This window comes from Anas acuta, chromosome 12 (genome assembly GCF_963932015.1).
Source record: "Anas acuta chromosome 12, bAnaAcu1.1, whole genome shotgun sequence".
Lineage (NCBI taxonomy): Eukaryota > Metazoa > Chordata > Aves > Anseriformes > Anatidae > Anas > Anas acuta.
Window position 1 is genome coordinate 14,380,599 of NC_088990.1, and position 25,709 is coordinate 14,406,307.

The 25,709-nt window shown below is 36.1% G+C and overlaps 1 protein-coding gene across 12 annotated transcripts in view; it reads left to right on the plus strand.

Annotated features, from left to right (window-relative positions):
• The window catches only part of HERC1 (HECT and RLD domain containing E3 ubiquitin protein ligase family member 1), a 102,965-nt gene that overhangs the window by 27,207 nt on the left and 50,049 nt on the right, over positions 1-25,709 (plus strand). For 7 of the 12 annotated variants that reach the window (XM_068695641.1, XM_068695642.1, XM_068695653.1 and 4 more), the window contains exons 11-25: positions 855-989; positions 3,035-3,200; positions 4,474-4,599; positions 5,700-5,921; positions 7,168-7,320; positions 7,480-7,612; positions 8,097-8,288; positions 9,270-9,491; positions 10,411-10,584; positions 12,277-12,391; positions 12,480-12,603; positions 14,143-14,314; positions 15,990-16,296; positions 17,642-17,762; positions 18,070-18,121. In XM_068695641.1, coding sequence (XP_068551742.1) covers positions 855-989; positions 3,035-3,200; positions 4,474-4,599; positions 5,700-5,921; positions 7,168-7,320; positions 7,480-7,612; positions 8,097-8,288; positions 9,270-9,491; positions 10,411-10,584; positions 12,277-12,391; positions 12,480-12,603; positions 14,143-14,314; positions 15,990-16,296; positions 17,642-17,762; positions 18,070-18,121 — 2,414 coding nt within the window. The remainder of the gene's footprint in view (positions 1-854; positions 990-3,034; positions 3,201-4,473; positions 4,600-5,699; positions 5,922-7,167; positions 7,321-7,479; positions 7,613-8,096; positions 8,289-9,269; positions 9,492-10,410; positions 10,585-12,276; positions 12,392-12,479; positions 12,604-14,142; positions 14,315-15,989; positions 16,297-17,641; positions 17,763-18,069; positions 18,122-25,709) is intronic. The other 5 variants (XM_068695643.1, XM_068695650.1, XM_068695652.1 and 2 more) reach the window with 2 other exon arrangements.

Genomic DNA, 25,709 nt, shown 5'->3' on the forward strand with positions numbered 1-25,709 from the left:
TATCTGCTAGTAGGCAAAAATAAGCCCTCTATGAAAAATCAAAAAGTTAGGCAATGTGAGGACAAACAATACAGTAGATCTTTATTCTGTGCTTCTGACTACATTTCCTGTAGTTTATGTAGTTTCCTTCAGTATAACAAAGAGGAAACTAAGCATAAGACTTTAGGAAATGGGGAAGCTCAGATAAATTACTAAATGTGGACTTGAACATCTTAATAAATTTCTGAACAGCTATATGTTAAGCTGGACTAAAATCAGTCACCTAAATAAATAGTTTGGTTATTAATGTACAGTACCTGAAATAATGCTTCATTACACCACAGGCATGATCAAGTGATTAAATTGAGCTGATAAACTTCAGAGTTATATATGGACTACCACAAAGGAATAGAAGAGTTCTTTTACTGTTTGGAAGATATTTCAGACAGTATTTCAAGATGCCCTGTTTTAAAGGGAGCTTAGAAAAGCCACTAAACTCAAATAGTACTAAGTGGTAATGCCCCTTTTGAATTCTACCTATATTGTATTAAAATCTCGTTATAATCTGGAATTTATACTAAAACAGCTTTGTGAGTATTTGTCAGCTTTTGCACAGAGCAGATGTTTTTATATTTGTGGCACTGTAGATATTTTGTTTATAAATGAACAGTGTTTGTTTTGTGAAGACTTCTATGGAAAAGAGTAGAAAATGCCTGCAAGGGTCAGGAAGTTAGTCTGCCTACGTCATATTAGTTTGTTGTAAGAAAAAAATTGGTTAGCTCAAGCATGTACTCACTTAACCTGCTTAAACTGCTAATTTGTTACAGTAATTAGAATATTTTTAATAGTTGACTTATTTTGGTGTTCGATTCTAGGCAAGTTGTGGCATGGCACAGACCCTATTGTGTAGACCTTGAAGAAAGTACCTTTTCACATCTTCGTTCTTTTCTTGAGCACTACTGTGACAAAATTAACAGTGAAATCCCCCCTCTTCCTTTTCCTTCATCAAGGTATGATGTAATGTAACATTACATGTAACTCATGCAATGTTCTCGTTTTGTAATTTCTTTAATCCACAGCAGCGGTGTGTGGTTTAGTCCTAGCCAGCCTTTAACAAACAAAAGTCTGGTTTACCAGTTTAGCTCTTTCAGGTGTCTTTTGTTTCCTTGTATAACATAGGAACTTTGCAGTACCTCAAGTGTAGCAGGATCTTTTGTCTGGAATTTATTTTCATTTTGAACATATCTTTTAAACTGAACTTTTATTTCAGAGTTATCCTTTAAAACACATTTTTCTATATCATTTAAGTGCATTTATGGTTTCTGTGCATTGTTTCTGCTTTCCAGTTCTTTCCCCTCTAGCCAGTTTCAGTGGATGCCTGCTGACTAACTTATTGATAGCTAAGACAAAAAAAAACAAAACTGTTAAAGTGGTAACCCATCAGTCCATACATTGAGTTAATGACTAACACATGATGCACAAACCACATCATGTACTGTTGTATGTCTAGAAGATGTATAGTTGCCATTATGTTTTGGGGTGGTATCAGTACTCTTTACATATCATCAGTAATCATTATTCTACCTTTCCAAATTTGAATCTTTTAAACTGACATTGATGTTTTAAATGTATTGCTATAAAATACAAAAGCATGTATATTTCCTCACTGATGCCTGTAAAGAGCACTGCAAGTATCAAAGTTTGATGACACTACATTTGGAGGAGTTGTGGACTCAGATGAGGGTGGAAGGGCTTGGACAGAGACCTGGACAGACTGCAGAGCTGAGCGATCACCAACTGCATCAAGTTGAGCAAGAGAAAGTGCCGGGTCCTGCACCTGTGACAGGGCAACCCTGGCTTTACGTACAGACGGGGTGACAAGACGCTGGAGAGCAGCCCCGCAGAGAGGGATCTGGGGGTTGTGGTCGACTGCAAGTTGAATATGAACCAGCAGTGTGCCCTGGCAGTCTGGAGGGCCAACCTTATCCTGGGCTGCATCAAGCACGGCATCGCTAGTCGGTCGAGGGAGGTAATTGTCCAGCTCCATTCTGCGCTGGTGCGGCCTCATATCAAGTACTGTGTGCAGTTCTGGGCACCACAGTACAAAAAGGGTGTAAAACTGTTGAAGAGATTCCAGAGGAGGTCTATGAAGATAAGCCTGGGGGGGAAGACGTATGAGGAGTGGCTGAGGGCACTGGGCCTGTTCAGCCGGGAAAAGAGGAGGCTGAGGGGGGACCTCAGTGCACTCTACAGCTTCCACACGAGAGGGAGTGGAGGGGAAGGACCTATTCTCCTTAATCACCAGTGATAGGACCTGCGGGAACGGTGTTAAGCTGAGGCAGGGGAAGTTTAGGCTGGACATCAGGAAGAGGTTCTTCACTGAGAGGGTGGTTGCACACTGGAGCAGGCTCCCCAGGGAAGTAGTCACCGCACCAAGAAGCGATTGGACTGTGCGCTTAGTCACATGGTCTAAACTTTTGGGTAGACCTATGTGGTGCCAGGAGTTGGACTTGATGATCCTTATGGGTCCCTTCCAAGCTGGGATATTCTTTGATTCTATGTTACTTTTGAAACTTTTCTCTTTATTTAAAATATGAACAAACAAACAAACAAAAAAAAAACACCACAAAGACTTTTTAAGGAAGACCAGAAATTAATATCCAGTCTTTTTGTTTTTAATGTGATTGTTTTGTTGCTAAATCTTCTGAGAGAAGAGTACATTTATTACTTCTTAAACAGTTGATCTTTTTCTTTATGTGAGGAATATATTTGTTTGTCTATGTATCTGTTTATGTATTTTGGAAAGATTTTACCTTTTAATTCATGGGACTATTTTTCTAAACTGAATGCTCCTTGGAACCATTGTCTGCAAAGACACTTTTGCAGATTAACAGCAGGTTTTCAGAGGAATTTATGTGAAGTCCTAGCTATAGTTTACTTACCTTTCTGGTCTGCAACATTAAAATGTTTGTGTGAAAAGCTTAGTGCAGAAAAAAATAAGAAGGAGCAATGCTAACAATAACAAAGATGATCAGTGATATATTTCTTTTTACAGGGAACATCACAGTTTTCTTAAATTATGCCTGAAGCTGCTTTCTAATCATCTTGCACTTGCACTGGCTGGAGGTGTAGCTACTAGCATTCTTGGTCGGCAAGCTGGTCCACTTCGAAATTTATTGTTTAGACTGATGGACTCTTCTGTTCCTGATGAAATTCAAGAAGTCAGTAATACTTTGTTTACATGTAAAAAGTCTACTTTTTCCTTCTTTCTTACTTTCTTTGATGGTGTAATTAGAAATTTTGTACTTGGATTTTCTAAAATAGGCACTACGAACACAATTCTGACTTAACAATTTTACATGTTAAATTTTGTTAATTATTATTATTTTTTTTAATTACCATCAGGTTTTATAATCTGAAAGCAGAGGAGAACGTGTGCTTGGGAATTTCAAGTAGCTGCTCTTTTCCCTAGCATTTTAATTATTATGTAATTGCAATAATGAACCTAAAACCTTTTAGGTTGTGGGATAATAAACATGAGTAAGAAATAAATGTAAAATGTATCATGGAAACCTGTAGTTTCCATGTAGGGGCTTAAAAAGTCAAGCTTCAGCTTCATTGTAACTTCTTGCCAGCTTTGAAGAAAGGGTGCTGGGTAGTTTGCTTGTGAACAAAAGTAACTAATGGTCAAATAGCTTTTGGGGTGTGTTTAAATGAAACAGAACCTCACACTTTATTATATGGAGTATATGCCAAAAATAGCAAGAGTATAAGTTTAATATTTTGGTGTTGCTAGTAAAGAAATAGCTTATACTCTCAGCATGTGTTTGTGGTTTTAAAAAAATAAATAAATTACATGGGACTGAAGTTTTAGAGCAGAGCACTTAATTTCACAAGTCCATAGTAATATGGAAAATTGCTGAAAAATACTGTGAAGATTGTTTTACATATATTGAAAATTCACAGTTCTCATATAGAAACAATTTTTCAGCTATCAATTAGGAAGTTTTGCCTCTTCATATTGCCTTTAAAACGGGATGAACTTGCGTAGCTCTGAAGTTTAATTTAATTTTATATTCAGAGAAACTTTGCTATGTATATGATTTCATCTGAAAGTGATCAGTATACAGTCAATTGATAGAGATACATTTGTGTATTAGACAACCTTTAATAGGTAATAGGAGCAGGACATGGTTTATCTTGAAATTTTACTAAAAAATATTAATCTTGTGGACTGATTGAACTGCCCTCTCTTAAGATCTCAGTCATTGAGGAAACAGCAACGTACAAAAATTTTGTATTTTGCCAATATGTTGGTCTCATTTCACTCCTTCAATGTCCTGTGTATCTTTTCATCCTGTAATGAAAGATTAATTTGCTATTTTGTGTAAGAAATCTGATGTAAAGTGGATGTTTTGGATACATTGTGTGTGATGTTCTGTAAGTTGATTTATTTTTACCCCAAAGAAATATTTTCTGTTACTTTAATTTTAGGTTGTAATTGAAACTCTCTCAGTAGGAGCAACTATGCTACTTCCTCCATTGCGAGAAAGAATGGAATTGCTACATTCTCTTCTACCCCAAGGTCCTGATAGATGGGAAAGCTTATCAAAAGGACAGGTAGGGTCAAGAAAAAATAGTCTGTGCTTTGGGAGCAACGGGGGGGCGTTGAAGAGTGAGGTGAGCCTTATTTGTAAAGTGCATGAAATGTTGTGCATGCATGTTGTTGATAGAATGTTCTGCGAAGCCCAACTTAAACGATGTAGCCTGGCTAAATCAAAATCTAGCAAGGTAAGGAGCACTACTACATGTTTTCTCATGCGAAGCTAGACTACAAAAAAAAATAGGAGTTTCTATGTTAACGTGTCTAGACAAGTTTGAAGGTTAGATATTGTTGAATATGAGCATGATCTAACAAGTCATGGAAACTGAAGGTTAACTATTTCCTTGGAAGAATACTTGCAAAATGTTTTTCCTTACATAGATTTCACCCTGCTTTGCAAAGTTGACTGGGATGTAAATTTTTTTTCTTTTTCTCTCTTGATGAATGTGAAGACCAGGAATTTATGCAGGTTAGGAGGCTTACCAAGTACCCTCCAAACAGAAGGAAATAAGGAGCCTCTGTTCCTATCCTTGATGGCTGAGGCTACATCAGTAGTTTCAGATTTAAAAAGAAAAGTAACTATTACTCAATTCTGTACACAGAAGAACATCTTGGTGAAGTCCTCTGTTTTATACACTGTGGAATAGACTGGTTTAGTGAAGTTTAGTTCTGAACAGGTTATTTAGTTTAACTGTATAGTTTATTGAACTATGAAGAAGAATCTTGTGATTCTAATTTCCTAAAGATTTCTGAAGATTAATACTAGTACAAAACAACAATAACAAACAAACTGAAAATTACTAGGTTAGAACAAGTTTATTTTTTTTCTGGACAAGTTGAGTTTTTCTTGGTAACAGTGGGGGATGTTACTCTGTATCTGCTACCTCTCTTCATCTATTCTATGCCTGTTCAGCTTTTTACGCCTTTACTTCTCCCTATGTATAAATCAGAATAACAGGGAAAAAAAAACAACAACAACAACAAAAAAAACAACTGAAGAAAGCATTGGTCTAGTGTCTTGATTTTTCTTTTTCAAGCTCAATTTTTTTCCTAGGTATGGTTATCAAATTGAATTTATTTATCTGTTCTCTATTACTGATTTTTATTTTTATTTTAGAGAATGCAATTGGATATTATTTTGACAAGCTTGCAAGATCACACCCATGTAGCTTCCCTGCTTGGATATAGCTCACCATCTGATGCCACAGAAACTTCCTCATTATGCATCAGCTATGGAAATCTCTCCGATCAAACATACACTGTCCAGAGCAGTCATCCAGATACTCATCTAGCAGAAATCTTAATGAAGACTCTTCTAAGGAATTTGGGATTCTATACTGTATGTATAGGCCTTGTGTTTAATTTTTTTTAAAGTGATAATGAATTCTGAATATTTGGAAGGGTTAAAAGTTTTCAGAAAATGTTACTCTTTTTGTTTGTCTAAAGCAGCAGTGCCATATGTATTTGTCTCTGGAAATAGACTAAAATTAGTTTGCCACCTCTGACATTATGGATCTAATGTTCTTGTAGTGGTGGTTTTTTGTTTAACTTGTCTTACATGAATGTAGTTGATTTTATATCATACTGAAGAATTTACTGCTGTTACTTTGGCTGCACTTTTTTTTTTTTTTTTTGGAAGATAGAATACAGTACATGTAGTAAGTAGATTGTTGTATAATACCCCTTATGTCAGTATAGCCTCAGCAACCAGAGAAAAGACAGCAGGAATGCAAGTCTGTTTAATTAACTTGACACTGGGGAAACTACCTTGCCAGTAGTTCATCAAGTACAGGTCAGCCATCTTATTATAGCATGTCAAACAGATTATTGTTCCTAGCTGTAGAATAGCATAGGCCGATGAGAAGTTCAAGGAAGCATAAGCGCAAATGACTGACTGTTGCACTTTTTAAATTCAACTAGCTGGTTAAATATAACAGAGAAAAGAAACCTGAGATCTTTAATTCTCCAGCACAGTATCTCTGTCCGCTGAGGGTGAGGGTCAGTAGTTTTGGTTCTTTTCTGTAGACATTCACCAGTCAGATAGATTCATCTACTTTCAATTTTCTACTTGAAGCTATCTCCATTTTTTGCTACGGAATTCAGAAGGCAGTCGAGCAGCCATCTACCTGCTGCTCCTTTTACTGCTATCCTAGGTTAAGCAAGGAAGGATTCTGATCTGAAACATTTCTATGTATCAGCCCACAACAAATTCTGAAGGGATATTACTTACTACGACATACTGTGATTTGGAAGTCAGAGTGTGGGGAGAGTTACGCTATCCAGTCTTCCTTTGCATTGAAATAAAAATACTTCTGCATCTGAGAATAACCCTCTTTAGAACAGAAATACTCTCTTGATAGCTATCACAATCACTACCATGATATTTAAAATGAATGTAATTTTGTTTATCTCATGATTCAGTTAACTTTATCTGATTTCTTCAGTAATCAGAGGTGCATGTGCTAAAGGTAAAAAAGCTTTTTTTTTAAGATGGTAGTGAAGTATTACAGCATTTGAAGACTTTTTATTTTATTTTTATTTTATTTTATTTTATTTTATTTTATTTTTTTCTTTTGGGTAAATAGGATCAAGCCTTTGGAGAACTGGAAAAAAACAGTGACAAATTTTTACTGGGTACATCATCATCAGAAAACAGCCAACCTGCACATCTTCATGAGCTTTTATGTTCACTGCAAAAACAGTTGCTGGCTTTTTGTCACATCAACAGTGTTAGTGAGGTATGTGCCCTTACTTTTGTTTTAAAGGGGGAAAATCCGCTTCAGTGTGTGTGAACAACAGAATGTTGTAACAGCATTTGGAAACTGAACTAATATAGGTAATGAACCCGTAAAAATCATGTACATGATTATGATGTTTGGTGATTTGTTTCCTTTTAGAATTCCAGCAGTGTGGCACTGCTTCACAAACACCTTCAGCTTTTATTGCCTCATGCTACAGATATCTATTCCCGTTCCGCAACGCTGCTTAAGGAAAGCTCTTGGAATGGTAGTGTTGGGGAAAAACTGAGAGGTAAATGTTCATGGAAAAATCAGTAATGGAGATATCGTCAGCTTAGGGCAGTTCTTGTTTGTTTAGATTTGAATAATAAAACACCTTATTTTCACTACACATGCATATCACAAGCCTCTCCTCCAAAGGAAGAGATGAGTCATCTACCCAAGCATAGCATCTAGTTCATGTTTTTGGTAGGACATCTTGCATGTAGAAGAACTACAAAATACAGAGGATGTTGTCTCTGTCTGTTATTGTCTCAGTACTGTTAGTTCTAGATTATTCTTTTTAAAAGTACATTTTTTTTGAGATTACTGGAAAGTGTAGAAGGGAAGTATGGAATGTATTTATGGTTATTAAACAAACGCAACTCAACATGTGCTCTTGATACATGTTGAGACAAATGTGGTATTTTTATGCTGTTCTTGGTGACTTGTTAAACTGTGCATAGGATATAAATATATTCCAAAATATAATTATTATTTTTTTGCTCTCTCTGTAGATGTAATTTATGTATCTGCAGCTGGTAGTATGTTGTCTCAGATTGTCAACTCGTTATTGTTACTGCCAGTGTCAGTAGCTCGTCCTTTGTTGAGTTACCTGCTGGATCTGTTGCCACCTTTAGATCGTCTTAATAGACTCTTACCTGCTGCAGCACTTCTAGAAGATCAAGAATTACAGTGGCCACTTCATGGTAAGTGTAATAACTCAGCTTGGGTGGTAATGCAAGAACTGTATGGGAAACACATATAGTGAACTGAAGATACTAAGCTTGTAATACATGAAAATAACTGTTCTTTGCTTGTAAATGGAACAGAAATTCTCTCATGATCTTTTTACTTTCATGTGCAAATTTAATTTTGCTTCCTGTTATGTGCTGCAATTCCTTCTCAATGATCCTTTAATGAAAAGTAAATAAAACCAAACAAGATTTTTGGGATAGTAATAGCTTAAAGTTTATATCTGTTATTTCAAATAAACATGCACAGGTAGTTCGCAGAGGAATATGTCATTGTGCTTTTTCAGGTAAACAGAGTAACTGAAAGGAAGAACAGAAAAAAAATGTTTTATTTGGTCATAATTGAACTGTTTTCTCATACGGTTCTGAGCAGATGTTGCAAAATTGTAGAATATTCTTTATTAAAGAAATCAGTGATAAGGAGGTAATTGGATATATACTAAGATGACAAAATCCCAAATGAGATTTTAGTTTAGTCAATAAACTCTCATAGTGAGGTAAGAAGGTAAATAATAGAAACTCTCAGGAACCATCTTGTAAGAGAGCACTGCTGTAGTCCTTTTTGATCGAGAAATTGAAGACTAGAAATTCTTGCTTGTATCATTTATCTGTGCAAGTTTAGCAGAACCTAAAGAAATATGTATTGGGCAAAATAGATGTTTGGGAAAAGTTTAAAAGGGCATTTCAACTTTGCGGTTGAATAGTTGTACTGTCAATGGTCATGGCTTTTGCTGCTGATGAAACTGAAACACTAACTGAACAATTCATTCTAACTGTTGTTTCTACAAGTTGTTGGCAGAAAGGCCAGTCAGCTATTTACTGGGAAATGTTACCAAGATCTTCAATTAAATTTATTAATTGCATTTATTTATTTATGTATTTATTTATTTTTAAATATGGGTGACTAATTTGGTGATTCATTGCTAATACTTGTAGGTGGACCTGAACTAATAGATCCTGCTGGAGTGCCGTTACCACAGCCTGCCCAGTCTTGGGTATGGCTTGTTGATCTAGAGAGGACTGTAGCTTTACTTATTGGGCGGTGTCTTGGCGGCATGCTTCAAGGACCTCCAGTGTCCCCTGAGGAGCAAGATACAGCCTACTGGCTGAAAACTCCCCTTCTCAGTGATGGAGTTGAAATGGATATTCCTCATTTGGGTAAGCTGTTAAATACATGAATCTGACTGTCATTGTAAATATTTGTGTTCAGTTTTGAAATTTCCAGATCACATTTGAGTAAGCTTGTGTACATAGGGTTCATCTTTCAGCTTTCTTGTCTATTTACATAGAAATACCAGAAGATGGAATATGGCTGTGTAAGTATGTATCGTAGTTTACAAAGGGTGTTGGAAATGCATAAAGAAATTAAAAAAAAATAAATGCAATTTCTCAGTGCAAGAAGTAACAGAAATTTCACTGAGTTAATTTTTAAATTTGTTTTACTGTTAGATGTTCAGTGTTATCAGACAAACCACGGGCTCCATTGTTCATATTTATCATCAAAAAATATCATCTTAAATTGTATTCTGCTTACAAAGTGGAATTTTTGTTAATTGTAATTAGATTATTAAAACAAAAAGTCCTCCTGATTTACCAGAATTGTTGACAGCACTCAGCATGACTATTTCTAGCCAACCTTTCCTATATGAGTAATGCTTCTGATTCTGTGGTGTGTTCCTCTTAATTCACATCTCCTCCTTCCTCTGATTCTGAGTGGATTGCTTCAAGACTTACTTACAAAACATTGTAGTTTTAAAGGGATCCATGTCTGAAGATGCAGTAATTGTAAGCATATGACTACAGGTCAGGTAGAATCAATACAGATTTATGATTTTGAAACAGATTGGCTAATGCTTCCAAGTCTCCATACATTTTACACAAATGGTAACTCTGAGTTGCTTTTATTCCTTATCTCATGAGAGTGTGCAGTCAGACAAAGAAGTGTATTGATTTTTTTTTTCCTTTTTTTTTCTGGAATAGAGTGGAGAGTGAAATACGCTTATACACTTGTAAGGGTAGATGCATAAATCTTCAAAATTTGCAGAGCTTAATTCCTTAAGTATTTCCCTTCTGTTAGATAAATGCATGAGCTCCTTATTAGAAGTGGCCTTATCTGGAAATGAGGAACAGAAGCCGTTTGATTATAAGCTGAGACCTGAGATTACTGTCTATGTTGATTTGGCCTTGGGTTGTACAAAAGAGCCAGCAAGGAGCCTGTGGATCAGTATGCAAGACTATGCTATTAGTAAAGGTAAGATGTTGAAAGTACACATATGTTAAAGGTATATTACATTATTCAGCTACTTGCCTAGTAAAGTCCTGTATTTTCTTTGGCAATGACTTTTAATTCTACAACATGATAAATTTATTTTATTGTCATGTTCCATGGTCCTTCTTTTTTTTTTTTTTTCCCTGCTACTCATTTTTGATACTGATTCCAGTATTTGTCAAGCATGTAGTTCAATGTTCTTTCCCCCTCCTAACTAGGAGAAAAAGAGTCTTGTTTCCTTATTCAGGTGTTTGTGTTTGTTTTCACAGTAGAGCAAGGTGAAACATGCAATTAAACAGAAAATTTGATGGGGAGGGGGGAGATGGGGTAAGGTGGAGTAACTTGTAAAATATGCTAAGAATGGGATGAAGTCCTCTTCTGTTTTTTAAGTCTCCAGGAGGCTGGCATTACAGTATTAATGGTTCTTCATGCTTATTGCATGTAGTCTGCGTTTATGCTCAAGCTTTCCAGGTCTCCTTTTAATGAGATCTACTGAAAATTGCTGTTGTGCTGTAACTTTCTGCAGGAGCCAGAGATGATCTTCTGTAGCTTTGGCCAAGCTAGGCCAGATTAAGAAGACAGAAAATGGTATTGTGTTCCTGTTGAGAGCAATACAGAGAATTCTGTTTTAGAATTCCATGGAATTAGGAATAATAGTTAAAAAAAACAAACAAACAAAAAACTGTTGTGTAGTTGAAAAAATCTGAGACGAATGAGCTAATATGTATTATTTTAATTTTCGAATTGGGTGTTCTAAAAGCTGTTGTGGTTCTGCTCAGTTTAAATTGCAAGTTGACTGAGAGTTGTATGGTGACGGCTAGTGTAGCATCAAATGCAAGGTGATGGAACTCACTGAGGATCAGGTATGTTAGACTAAACTTTATACTTAAATCACTAGGTAGTTTTTTATGATTTCTAAAGCAGTTTTCAAGGATTCATAAATAATACTTAAGAAGAAAAATAATGTTATGAAGATATGTTCCCCTGCAGGAAAAAGTATGGGGCCTTGTGGAGTTTTGCTTGGGAGTTCTGTTATTTTATAGTGGAACAATATTATTTTCCTATGGTCCTTTTTTAAAGTGGGGAAAAATTACTTTGAAATCAGAATGTCAGTTTCTGAAAATATTGAAGGAACCTTAAATTTGAGACCTGAAAATATCTCTTGTTGATATCAGCAGTGAAGCTTGTGCTTAAGGTCTGTTAAAGTATGTACTTACGGTGATACAGATACATTTTCATCATAAGTGAGTCTGCAAAATAATTTTTGAATCTGAATTCAACAGCTTCTAAGAGAGCAGAAGATCTCAAATACTGCATGTTCCTAAAGGAGCTCCTTGCAACTCAGTGGCTGGATAAAGGAAAGAGCTCCAGTTGTGTAACCTTGCCAAAACAGAGGGTGCAACCTAGATCAGGTCTTCTGAGCTGAGTTCCTGGCTGGCCAGTCTGTGCACCCTCACTTGGCTGACTACTAGACGTGACCATCTTGAGCAGATCAAAACATATTTGTCTCTGAAGCATTGCATTTATGAATAGTTGATGCTAAACTTATTTCTTAAACATTAAATCCACTTGTAAATGAGAAGTTTTAGACTGGTGAATATTTTCATACATAGTCGATTAAAATTTATCTGTTGGAATCAGTAGCCGGTTTTGATGAATCCTTTCTATTTTCAGATTGGGATACTGCAACTTTAAGTAATGAATCACTCCTGGATACTGTGTCCAGATTTGTTCTTGCAGCTCTTCTGAAACATACAAGTTTACTTAGTCAAGCCTGTGGGGAGAGCAGGCAAGTAACTTAAAGCTGCCTTTAAAAGCTCAATTTCAAGTTTTCAAAGAAAATTAGTGCAATTTTTTTCATTTTTTGGTCTTTTTAGTAGGTACCAGCCTGGCAAAGCCTTGGCAGAAGTGTACCGTTGTGTTTATAAAGTTCGGAGTCGCTTGCTTGCTTGCAAGAACATGGAACTTATCCAGACTAGATCATCATCAAGAGACAGATGGGTAAGACTGTAAATCTCTTGTCAGTTATTCAGGCTATACCTGAGTGTTAAGAAAATACTACATAATACCTCAGTAGCAGATGAATTCAGTACATAGGTGAAGATGTTCAAATATTAGTTTAATTTGTTGAAGGGTTTTTTGTTCTGCCTTGTTAAAAAACAAACAAACAAACAAACAAAAAAAACTTTGAGGATTTTTCAAATTAAATATACAGTGCCTGGTATGATGGCAGTGTCTGAATCACTTCACTAAGCCTGGTCAGAACTGATGCTGAAAGTGTTCATTGAATTACTTGATGCTGAGGACGGTTAGGCATTACAAGATAGTCCTTAAACTAGGATTAGGCTTCTCTGTTAGGATTTTTAATTGCTATTTACAAGTGGGATGCTTTTGATCAAGGAGGTTCTTATGTGGCATCAAGATTATGAGGCTTTTTAGCTGTTTTATAAAGCATTACTGAAACTTTTTAAAATAACATAGGTCCGTTTCTTCCCTTTAATTCTGAGATGACATTTGTATCTTCATCCGACCTTTCATGGTAGGGGTTTAACGTGTTTGCAATAGATTCAGCACTTCTAAAAGTATTGGGTGTAGAGTGGGTACACAGGATAGTATGAACACTTTAAGTCTGGTGGTTCTCTGGCTCACCAAGCATACACAGGGTGGTCATTTTACACAGGTAGTAAATCTGCTGCTTCATGTTCATGCTGTAGCTGTTGTGTATGCTCACAGTAAAGTACTGTGCATGTGTGGTAAGTTCCATTCCTTCTAGAAATCCTCAAGCTTGTTGTGCAAATGCAGCAGAGTAAATCTAAAGGCATGTAGTAGGTGAGTTGCATCAGAAAGATCTCATATTTAAGACTTTTGTGAAAAATAGCTGTTTCGCATTTGCATGATACACACCCTCTTAATTACAGCTGCTTGTCTCTTTCATGTGTAGGATAGTTGGCTGGGACAGTAGTTTGGATTTAAATTTCTAGCTTGGCTATCTCCCTTAAATCAAAAAGAGTTTTTAAATTACAGTTCTAAGATTACTGCCTTTCTATTGCATTTTATCTTGGGGTGTTGCATCTTTTAATTTTGAAATAAAAGGAAGGATTCTATGAATTCAGGACTGTTAAGAAAAAAAAAAGGAACATACTGGGTATTAATTTAAATAAAAAATGTTATAACACAATTCTGGCCATCAAAGTAAGTTTTATCATACCTGTCCTTTTTGAAGGGAGAATATTTTATGAGGTAACAGCATATGTTTGCTAACGCTTTTCAATGTTGAAGTATCAAAGTTTGACAGTCAAGTCCAAGTAAGTCGTACAAGGAGAGATTTTTCTACAAAGAGTCTGAATACAAGTCATTAGAGGAAATTTAGATTTCCCAACTTAAGTATTTACAGTTTTGAATATAAATAGCTGTTCACATAGTATCACAAATATCTTTTTGACATGGCAGTAAAGAAGTTTTTTTTCCTATCTACTTTGATATTCAGCTTTTATTTTGGTGAGAATTAACTCACTGTAGATCTTTATTTTTTTAATCAAGATGTTAGATAACCAAGAATCTGCTGACATTGATACTCAAGAGCATTCTTTTACTCGTACAATTGATGAAGAAGCAGAAATGGAGGAGCAGGCAGAACGTGACAGAGAAGAAGGACACCCAGAACAGGAGGACGAAGAAGAGGAAAGAGAACATGAAGTTATGACAGCTGGTAGTAAGTACTAGTTGTGTATATCAAGAGTGTAATATGCTTTGGAAGGACAATATAATTTTTATCTCAAAGTAGAATTTTTCTGTGTAAACATTGTTAGAAGTTTTTATAAAATGAAGTAGTGCTTTTTTTGGGTCAGAGAAGTCTTTAGGTCAGTATTTATATATAGGATTTATTGCTGCATTTGTATGTGTTAATCTTGCACATCATAAACTTTGAAGAGTAATGTTCTGAAGTTTGGAAAAAAAATTGCTGTTTGTAACAGTGGACGACTGACTGGATGGAATTCATTTGTATCCTTGAGTATCTTGAATTTATTAAAAACATTGAGGTTTTAGTCAAAGTTTAATAGCTGTAACATTTACAATAGTTTCCCATGGGTTTTCTAAAAAATCAAAAATAAAAAAGCTCAATTCTTCAGAAAAAAAAAAGACCAAAAAAGGTGAACTTCACAAATTGTTGTTGTTATGCTGACTTGGACTTGTAATTAGAGTCAGTGAGGTAGTTAATTCTTCCAGTTTTAGTGAGGCAGCATCCAGTCACACTCAGGTGTTTTTCTGTTGTTGCCCAAAGACTGTTCTCAAAGACAGAAGTTGTGTTAGCACTGGAAGATTAAAGTGGAATGTATATATAACCTATAAAAATGTCTGTCATGGAATATTTTCCATAAATTTATTTATTTTTCTCTTCCAAACACTGTTCCTCTAGATACTGTTAGAATGTATATCTCTTGCCGGCCTTTGCTGTCACTGCCTATTTCGGTGGCAGTGCTTATATTCCTTGTTAGGACTCCCATATTCCTCTTGGGGATCTTTTCACACCAAAATATGTAACACCTTTAGTTTCCTTATCATGTGTCATCATATCCACAATGTAGTAGACTTTCCTGAAAGTGCATGATGTGGTTGAAGAGCATGGCATCATATCCTTTATGATTTGTACACATTACCTGCTCAGCACATCCAATGTTTTTGCTGCTTTTTCCTGAGGGAAGCTGATCAGTTCCCGTCTTTGATTTCTTGCTGCTTCTAGCTATTAACACCAATGGAGAAGGTGTTTGGAATTATCTTTAACTTTCCAAAGGGAAGCTGAATGTTTAAAATTAAAATGATTAAATCAAGAGAACTTCAGTTCTTTGGACAGAGATGATGCAATCTCTCATACCACTTCTCTAGAAGAATCTGTGTAAGACAACAGCAGAATTAAGGAAGAATTAAGTGAAGGCTGACAATTTTGGTAGCATCTTCATTGTACTAATCAAAGCTAATAACAGCATTAAACTGTTTCAGTATTGAATTACAGAGGTGCTGTTCTCTGGAACACAGATTTACAGATGCATTGCTTTATATGTCTGCTAAAAGGCTACCATGAAATAATCTCTTTCTCTTTGATAATATCCACGTAGCAGTTGGATTGCAGTAAGACATTAAAAGTGTGTTTAGTGTTCTGTCAAATCATATTGTCCCCTTCATTTTAAGCTTAACATTGTGTAAATGCTTTATTTAAGCTGTTTGTGTGACTACTCTTATAGCTTTGTATTATTGCATTCTTTTAATGTTCGAAAAATAGCTGTTGCTTTTCATAATGGGGCATTTATAGCTTCAGCTATAGATGAATATTTTGTTCTGTGTAATTTTGTCTAGAAGTTAAGACCTTCTTTTTGTGTTGCATGTTACAGAAATATTTCAATGTTTCCTATCAGCCCGTGAAGTAGCTCGCAGTCGGGATCGAGATAGGATGAACACTGGGACAGGGACTAGACTTGATGATCAACCTCCTCAGTCTCAGCAGGAGCGAAGAATCAGCACTGATCTGACTGAAGGTCAAGATGTGTATACTGCTGCATGCAACTCTGTGATCCACAGATGTGCCTTGTTGATCCTAGGAGTGAGCCCTGTTATCGAGGAACTCCAGAAACGAAGGGAGGATGGGCAGTTACAGCAGCCTCCCTCTACTGCTCCTGAGAGTATTGGACTCATGACGAGGTGTGGTTCACTGAATACATAAATATTTAACTCTTCTGTTTCCTTTTCAGATCAAAATAACCTCTGTTTTCCTTTGTGGATTCTTAGAAAAAATGGAGCAGTGCTTATGGTTTGGTGTGGGTTTTTTTGCTGCTGGTAGTGGTGGTAGTTTTGGGATCAGTGTCTTTTTCTCAGTTTTCTTTGTCCACATTTACTCAATTAAGAGTTTTTTGTGTTTTTTTTTTTTTTGGACCATATTATTTTTCGTAGTTGAGCTTATTGATGAATAGTAATTAAGTCCAGATCATCTGGTGTACAGATAATTTTATGTAATTGGGAAAATTCATTATATTTCCTAAAAATTATTCATGTGTTTAGATGCTCTATTTTTTCCTGAACCATAAGCTATGTCTTGTATTGTAATGTCTAAAAACATTGTATATGTTTAAAAAAAAAAAAGAGCCAAAGCTTATTATGAAAAAATAGTCATTTGTGATTAATTTTAGTATTCCTAATATCTTGGCATGTGCAAGACAGTGTTGTTAGGTGTGGAAGAGTAACAAAATAAAGCCAGATAATTCATTAGATTTGAGAAGTGTATAGTTCAGAACATATAAATACTCCATAAACCAAGATCTTCTTGGTAACAGAACTTTTCTCTAAACTCGGTCCATGTAAACTTTTTATTTCACAAATCTCTGTGTGTGTGTGTTAGAATATAACATAGAAATTATTAAATTTGGATACAGTCCTTGGTAGCTAGTGCTCCTAGTGAACTTCTCAGTCTACTTAAACTTCTAGTGTGGAGAAACTTTGTTGCTGTGACATTTCCAGTTTTATTTAATATGAAGGTAGTGATGAAGAGTTCAGAGTAAGATTATAGCTATTCAGTACCCTTTTATTCTTTTTGCCTCCTTTGGGAAGTCTGGTCCCTAAAGCATAAATTGTCTCTCTCATTGTCAAAGTGGCTTTCATCTGTGGATATCAACTTTAGGATGCATTTTTTCAGTTTTTTTTTTTTTTTTTAATATAAGTTTGGTGCTTTTTCACCCACTTTCTCTGTTTTCGTGTCCTCTTAGTTCAGAAATGCTTATGTATAGTGTATGTAATGATCAGTCATTCGAAGTTAGCGTTCATTCAGTTGACCAATAAGGGTGGCAAGAAGTAACAAAATTTATTAATAAATTTATAAGCATAACCAAAAACATCAGACCATTTTTTTCCTCTTTGATGTATTTTTGTATTGTTCCATGATAGTGTTCTCTCAAATAAAACTGTGGTATCTGCTGAATTTGCCTGTCAACTTACTTTTGGCTAATACAAGTATTTTCTTTGTGTTTTTTTTTCATTGGTACATCTGAGGCAGGAGTGAAAGTCTTACTGCAGAGAGTCGCTCAATCCATGCAAACTCAAACTATAGACTGATTAAGTCAAGAAGTGAATCTGATTTATCTCAGCCAGAATCAGATGAAGAAGGTTATTCACTGGTGAGTAAAATAGCATTATATGCCTTGGAGATTATTGGTACATTTTCTAGGTGGGAAATACATGTTAAACATTTGTCATTTATTCATTATTATTAGTATTATGTTTCAGTACAGGGGTCTCTGCCAATTACTGTTAACTAGTAACTGCTATTAAGAGAAAGTAAAGGTGGTAAAACAGCAATTTAAATTATTACAGCTCTGTTCGTTTTCTTATTTTTGAGGGGGATTTGTATTTTAAACACTCTAATATTATGCACCACGTATGTTCACTTAAGGGAATGAGTTTTTTATTATTTTTTTACTCTAGAGTGGAAGACGAAATGTTGATTTGGATTTGGTGTCATCACACAGAAAGAGGGGTAAGTTTTATCAATATCAATTTACCTAAAGAATATTGATCAGAGTAAATACATTAATATTTCTTAAGTTAAAATATGTTTGCAGTTAAATACAGTACATTAATGACAGGAAGTTAAAACTGAGTATTTAAAAATGATGTTGTATGGAATTCTTACCTTGTATTTGTTGTGCTAACATTGACTGCTTTGTAGCTTGGTTGTAATGTTTCCTAGGTTATAACCATTTCTTCTAGTTTCTAGAATTGCAGCTCTCTTCTGAAGCAAGTGAGGATTTCGGTGATTTCAAATGAATTAAGAATTCTCACTCTGTTTTCACTCTTAACTTTAAGAAAAAAAAATGGCAGAGAATTTCAGTATCAAGTTGAATGATACATTCTTGTGCTAACGTTGATAATATACCTTAAAATGTGCTTTAACATTGAGAACTGTTATCTAGAAAGTACTGCATAATTTGTACATCATCTCAACACCAGCACACCTACAGAACCAGGCAACCGCTTCTCCCATTACTCCCATATAAATCAGATTTTTAGCCTTCGTTTTGGGGAATCTACATTAGCTGCTTCTCAGGTAGCAGTAGACAGAACAAAGGATGCATGTTTACACAGGGATCAAAAAGTCCTGCTTCACTCTGGATGATGCAGAGTCATTGCTAGAATGGCAAATTATGTCTGTTCCGTGGTATTTGTTACATCCTTGCTAAAAGGTTAACAGGAATTAGGTTGAGTTAGGGTGTGCTTTAATTATGTAAGCCTGAATGCTGTTAGGTAACTTAAGAGTTCTGGTTTAATGGCCTTCATCATTAAGCAGAGTACTGAGAGGTAGCTTTCTTCTAAAAGTCTTTTGGAATCCTAAATCACGCTATCAGTGGCAACACTCATTATGCTTTAATTTAGTAATACGGAAAGGAATTCCTTGTATACATATACTCAGTTGAACCCATTCAACAAACAAATTTCATAGAGCTGTTCACAGTGTGACAGCATGATGTATGTTAGTGTTCTCAGTGTTAGGAGATCTGGTAGAGTCTCTGTCAGCACCCAGATCTCCAACATACTCTTTGAAGCCACCATTTTTAGCTTTGCTGTTAGAGAACTGATACAGACTCTGTACTCTCTTTCCTCTATATCCTAAAAGTAATCCAGGAAATCATCTCGAGTTAGGTCTGAGACGTGGTGTATTGTACAGGTTATGGTTCCTGAACTGTTGATTAGACTGAGGAGGTTGTTGGGTCATGGGTTCCAGGAGATAGGGAGCAATGCAAGAATAGACTTTATCAGCATACCGTTGTATAGAAGCTTCTTATAACACAGGAAGGTTCTGTACCAAGTTTGCAACACAAAGGAGAAATGGGGGTAAGGGCAGTTGGTCTATCCAGAATTTAAAGAAGCTCAGATAGCCTGCTTTGAAACTGAATATGTACTGCTACCTGTTGTCTTCTTCTGGAGGACTTACTTTGTTGTCCCATCCATCATACCTAAAGATTTTTAGTCTGGCTTTAACAACTGGAGGTTTGTCAACATACAACAGTGAAAACTTTTCACTCACCCTGGAAGGTATATATGCCCATTTTGGTTGATACCCAATACCAGACTCATCCAGTGAACACTGCTTCCGTTTACTGGAAAACATTCCTGATACTTACATTAAGGTCAGAAAAAGATCTTCAAAGATCTGTTTGATCAAGCAGAAAAACTATTCAGTGTTGTGCTATTTAACGTCCTTAATTTCTTATCAGATGTTTGGTTTTGGGAATCCTAGTTGGTCTTGTACAGTGCAAGCATGTCCTAGTGTTTGTTCAAGGCATAACTTGAAGACATTTTGTATTGTCCACTCCTTACTCCTTATAATATAGTCAGCACTCTGAAGTTCTAGAGGTTCTGCAGTGCATATCAAGGATATTTTGATTGGTAAAACCCCTCCAGTTTCATCTTTATTCTTGTGATATACTTTTATATACACTGACAAAGGGGACATCATATTCACTGTTACCTCAGCTTGAGGAATGGGGGAAATGTAAATTTTCACAGCATGTTGTCTTTATGCTGTGCTCCATCCCAGTTTGCTGGCAAAAGAGTTCCATAAGAATGAGCTATTTGAATTTGCTGTATTTCTTAAGCATTGAAATATTAAAAGAAGCCTAGTCTTCCATTTTTCGTAGGTAAACAACTGTAGAAGGAGAGACCCATAGAATGCTGTTGCATTGCTCCTCAAGATGCTCTCCAGCTTAGACATTTATACATTTTCAACATTTTTGTGAGAAACAAGTGCTTTTTTTTTATTTTTTATTTTTAGATGTTCTTTCCATGTGCAATTTCGTGTCTTGTGCTCATTCTGCATATGATCTGCTTTTGAACAGAGGATGTGGAAGGTGTTTATGCTAATAAATCCTAATGAGGAAAATGGGAGAAGGGAAACATGCATGCCATATGGATGGTTGAGGAAATGTCTAATTTGGATGCAGAAGATAATCATGAATTACAGCAGAAGTACATATGGGAAATGCTTCTCAAATTACAGTTAACATAAAGCAAGGCCTCCCATGTTTTCTCATCTCTATTTCTACAAAACAGAAGTAACCGTTATTGCTTTAAGGAACTAAAGGCTGAAGTTCTCGAACTGTTGTTGGAACAAATGTTGAGTTGGCACAGTTAGGTGGGAAAGAAGTGGCATCTTAAAGAACCACAGGAAGCACTTCTTATTTTTTTTCAGATTAAATTTATGAAGTAATTTAAAGGGAAACAAAGTCAATTGTGTTTCCTTTTACATCTGGTTTTGAGAATAAGTCTGATTGTAGTTTGTAGCAGTCCTTTGAAATACATTTATTCCTTCAAACCACAAACTTGTGTGAAGGAGGTTGACAAGCAGAGCTAATTGGATAGGATATTTTTTTTTTCTGGAGAAATTTCCTTCCATCACCATTAAATGGTGAATACATTTTCCTGTAAGCTGTGCTATTCTGGAGACTTCGAAGGTGATTTTTCCTAAAACAAATTTCTTCAGTGTATGGACACTTCTTAACAAGTTTACTAGAATTTAACCACACTGCTTGCTACATAATGGTGGTAAGTAGGAAGAAGATGATAAAATTTCCAAGATCCAACTGCTTTTGTTCTCTGGGGTTCATCAGCCTGCTGTAGGGTCCTTTTCATCTGAGTACTAGCTACTAATCACTGTGAACCTTTCGAAATGTGCCATTAGTTGTAGACATTCATGTTTCTTTTAAAGGTTAATTGTGGAAGCACTGCCTTGCCCTGTTGGTGCTATTGACACCTGTTTGACATCAAACAATATACTATCTTCAGGAAAATTCCCTCTTGATAACTGCCAAAGAAGACAAGAAGAAATCTTGCCACGTACTTGGAATATTAAACAATTTTAAGTTGAAATGCTAGAAAATTGTTCAAATGGATAGGAATTGATGATTACTTTCCCAGTTCCAGTTGGGAGTAGTCATGTCCCAAGTATATTCAGGCCAATCAAATCTTAAAAGGGAGACTTGAGATAGTTATTACCTTTGTTTTCCTCTAGGAGCAAATCAATCCCATATGTAACCATCAGAGAATAAATCGTTTTGATATTCTTATTTTGTTACTATAGGTGGCAATTTTAGTCAGTTACTAAGGTATTGATGGAATCAGAATATCCTGAGTTGGAAGGGACCCATAAGGATCATCAAGTCCAACTCCTGGCACCACATAGGTCTACCCAAAAGTTTAGACAGTGTGCCTAAGTGCACAGTCCAATCACTTCTTAAATTCAGACAGGCTTGTTGCAGTGACTACGTCCCTGGGGAGCCTGTTACAGTGTGCGACCACCCTTTCGGTGAAGAACCTCTTCCTGATGTCCAGCCTAAACTTCCCCTGCCTCAGCTTAACACCGTTCCCACAGGTTCTGTCACTGGTGTTTACAGAGAATAGGTCACCTGCCTCTCCACTCCTCCTTGCGAGGAAGTTGTAGACTGCGATGAGGTCCCCCCTCAGCCTCCTCATTTCCAGGCTGAACAGGCTCAGTGCCCTCAGCCACTCCTCATACGTCTTCCCCTCTAGGCCCTTCACCATCTCTGTCGCCCTCCTGGGGACACTCTCCAACAGTTTAATGTCCTTCTTGTACTGTGGTGCCCAGAACTGCACATGGTGCTCGAGGTGACGCCACACAAGCGCAGAGCAGAGCGGGACAGTCACCTCCCTCAACCGACTGGCGATGCCGTCTTGATGCACCCCAGGATAAGGCTGCCAGGGCACACTGCTGGCTCATATTCAACTTGCAGTCAACCACAACCCCCAGATCCCTCTCTGCAGGGCTGCTCTCCAGTGTCTTGTCACCCAGTCTGTATGTAAAGCCAGGGTTGCCCCATGCCAGGTGCAGGACCCGGCACTTGCTTTTGTTAATTTTCATGTGGTTGGTGATCGCCCAGCTCTTCAATCTGTCCAGATCTCTCTGCAAGGCATTTCCACCCTCATCCGAGTCCACAACTCCTCCAAGTTTGGTGTCATTGGCAGATTTGCTCAGAACACCTTCTAGTCCTACATCCAAATCGTTTATAAAAACATTAAAGAAGACTGGCCCTAAAATGGAGCCTTGAGGGACCCCACTAGTGACCGTCCGCCAGCCTGATGTGGCCCCATTTACCACAACCCTTTGAGCCCTGCCCTTCATTGCTCACCCATTGTATGATGTTTTTGTCAAGTTGTATACTGGACATTTTGTCCAGTAGGATCCTATGGGAAACCGTGTCAAGACTAGATGGATCAAATTTTTCAGCTCTCAGAAAAGCTGAATGTGTGAATGGGTGTCTTTCTCTGTCTTCCCTTTCCTACTTTCCTGCAGTGCAATCAGCAGCCTGTGTAGAGTACGTCCTTGCAAAGCGTGGAAAAAAATGCACTGTGTGTAGGGTATTGGTGAGTGATTTTTTTTTTGTACAGGTGTGAAAGTAATTTTCTCTGAAGTAGGTTGACTTACTTTATAATTTGTTTATTGAATTCAGCAACTTGTTATTCAAAATTCAGATCACTTTTCCTCAGTAACCTAATCTCACTATTGGTCTGATTTTTTTTTATGGTATAAAAGCTGTTCATATTCATAAATCGCAATATAGAAAGCCAACATTAAAAAAAATACTGTAAGTTGTTCCTGTGGTCTTGCAGCTGAGTGTGAAAGGAAAGCATTGTCTTTGGGTCTTTTTACTCAGTTAACATATTAGCCACTCAGTCCAATCTTTAATCTAATTGCTTTCTCCATTTATTGTATCTGTTCAGAAATGAGACACATTTCTACTTCAGCCTGATGATCCTCTGAGTACCTTATTCCTTGCTGCTATTCAGTTAGATCCAAATCAGTAAACTTTTATTTCTATTCCTGCAAAATAAAAATCTCTTTTTCAAAAAAAAAGAGTCCTTAAGGGTCCCTTCCAACTCAGGATATTCTATGATTCTGTGATTCTATGAAAACTTTTTCCGTAAGGGGTGATGACCACATAAATATTTTCCCCTGATATGTAAGCCCTTTTGCTTTCTTTTTCATTGCCTAGATTTATCTTCTTCAGTTTTGCAGACCCAGAGAGCATGCCTCAAAATGTTGCACCTGTAGGATACTGTACATTGCATTAAATATCTAGTAGTAAAGAATGCATTTTCAGCAGTGCAATCACAAACTTATTTACGGACAGATAATTGCTAGTCGGCCAGTCTTCATTTAAATGTTAATTCAGTCAATTCCAGCATGCCTGTGTGTACTGTAGGACTTTACTAACACAACAGAGTGACTAAAAAAGCAACAACTTAGATTATATCTAAATTAAATTGAAATGTAATGGCGTATCTATATTGATTTGAGTTCTGTGTTTTGAAGTTGAAACTGAAGATAATTTTGAGTGAGGGACATAAATGTATTGGTGTATGTGTGTACCTGTGTTAAAAGGAATGCTTTTTTTTTCCCTGCAGAGATGGCAGAAAATTTAGAAAGTCTGTCACGTAGAGTATACTAATTAAAAACGGGAATAAATCTTCTTTTTTTTTTTTCTAACTTTGCTGCTTGATGTATAGAGATATTGATTGAGATGAGAATGGTCATTTAAGTCTAAGTCAGTATAAAATGAGGAAGAGATATGAATATATTGTCTTCTGTTTCAAATGTGTGCTTTTGTCTTCTGATTCTTGTGTGGTGTAGTGTATTTACTCCTTTTTGGCCAGTTGAGCCCCAGAAAAAAGAAGAGCTTCAAGCAAGTACCTGATGGCATGTTTATTTTTTTTCTCTATAGCTTCCCTACATGTTTTATGTTTTATGAAGTGTGTATTGCAGCTGTGCCACATTCATTTAGAAAACTCATTTTTACAAGCTGGCTTATAAGGACAAGTAAACTTTTTTGGTTTGTTTTGTTTTTACTGTAAGCTTAAAGATTATTCTTATACGTAACTCTGTTCATGTGATTGTAAAGGCTTATAGAAGTCCTAAGCTGCAATCAGTTCTGTGTAATGGATATTGCACAGAATCTAGCTAAGCTAATACACAAGCATACTTTGATTCTTTTGTTGATACTTAACATCTTCAAGAAAAAGGAAGTTTGTTTTAGATTGGCCCTAATTCTTAAATGTTTTAATTCTGAAGTCTAAGCATATACTTTGTCTTCTGACATTCTTTGTTTTTAATCTTTAAATTTTCAGTTATGTCTTCACTTGTTTTACATTTAGCCTGTAACTCTTAATTCTTGAACTCCTATCCTAATTTGAAACAATTTAAAATTGTTTTTACATCTAAATATTTTTGCAATTAATACTAGAAGTGATTTGCTAAGACCTAATCTTCTTTCAAATGTGAAATAGTTTAGTTTTCTATTAATACATAGATGGGTGATCTTATTAGTTCGTTTGTTGACTATCAAAACTAAATTGTCTTCTGATGTTCTGTTAATACTTGAAAGGGTATCTCCTGAAGGTTATGGTTTAAGGCATCAGAATTGTTTTGTGCTTCATTACAAATCCTTGGATTCTGTGCTGTGCTTATTAGTGGCATGGTACAGTATAGGACAGGTTGAGGAGAAGGAAGCTATCATCACTTTGGAAGGCTTTAACCTCTCCTGCTGTGGAAGAAAGACTGAAGAGCTTAGACTGAAGACTTGTGAAATAGTTGTTGGTATATACGCAGCATTTGGTATACTTGGTACTGATTTGGCTTATGCTTACTGTAGGAAACCTGAGGTTTCAATTTTTCTCTCCCCTGGACTCTCTTCACCATGCATATGCTAGGAAACTCCTTCTCTGGTGAAACCAAATTATTTAGAACCCATTTATGATGTCCCTTATATTTCATGTTTCTTAGCTGCCACTTCAGCATATACATGTAACTTAGCTTTTAACAGAGAGTTTTAAAACAATTACTATATGAATTAATATTAAAATTAGGGTAAGGCCATATTTATCTTTACTTATGTTTTAAATACAGATATCAGGTACAAGTTGTAAAACTGAGTAACAGAGTTTCTGTAAATTCTCTCATATTTAAACAAGACAAAGTTGATGGTTCTTTTTAAGCCAGGTAATATTACTGTGTAGAATAAACCAGCAGAAATGTAGAAGTTATATTCAACTTT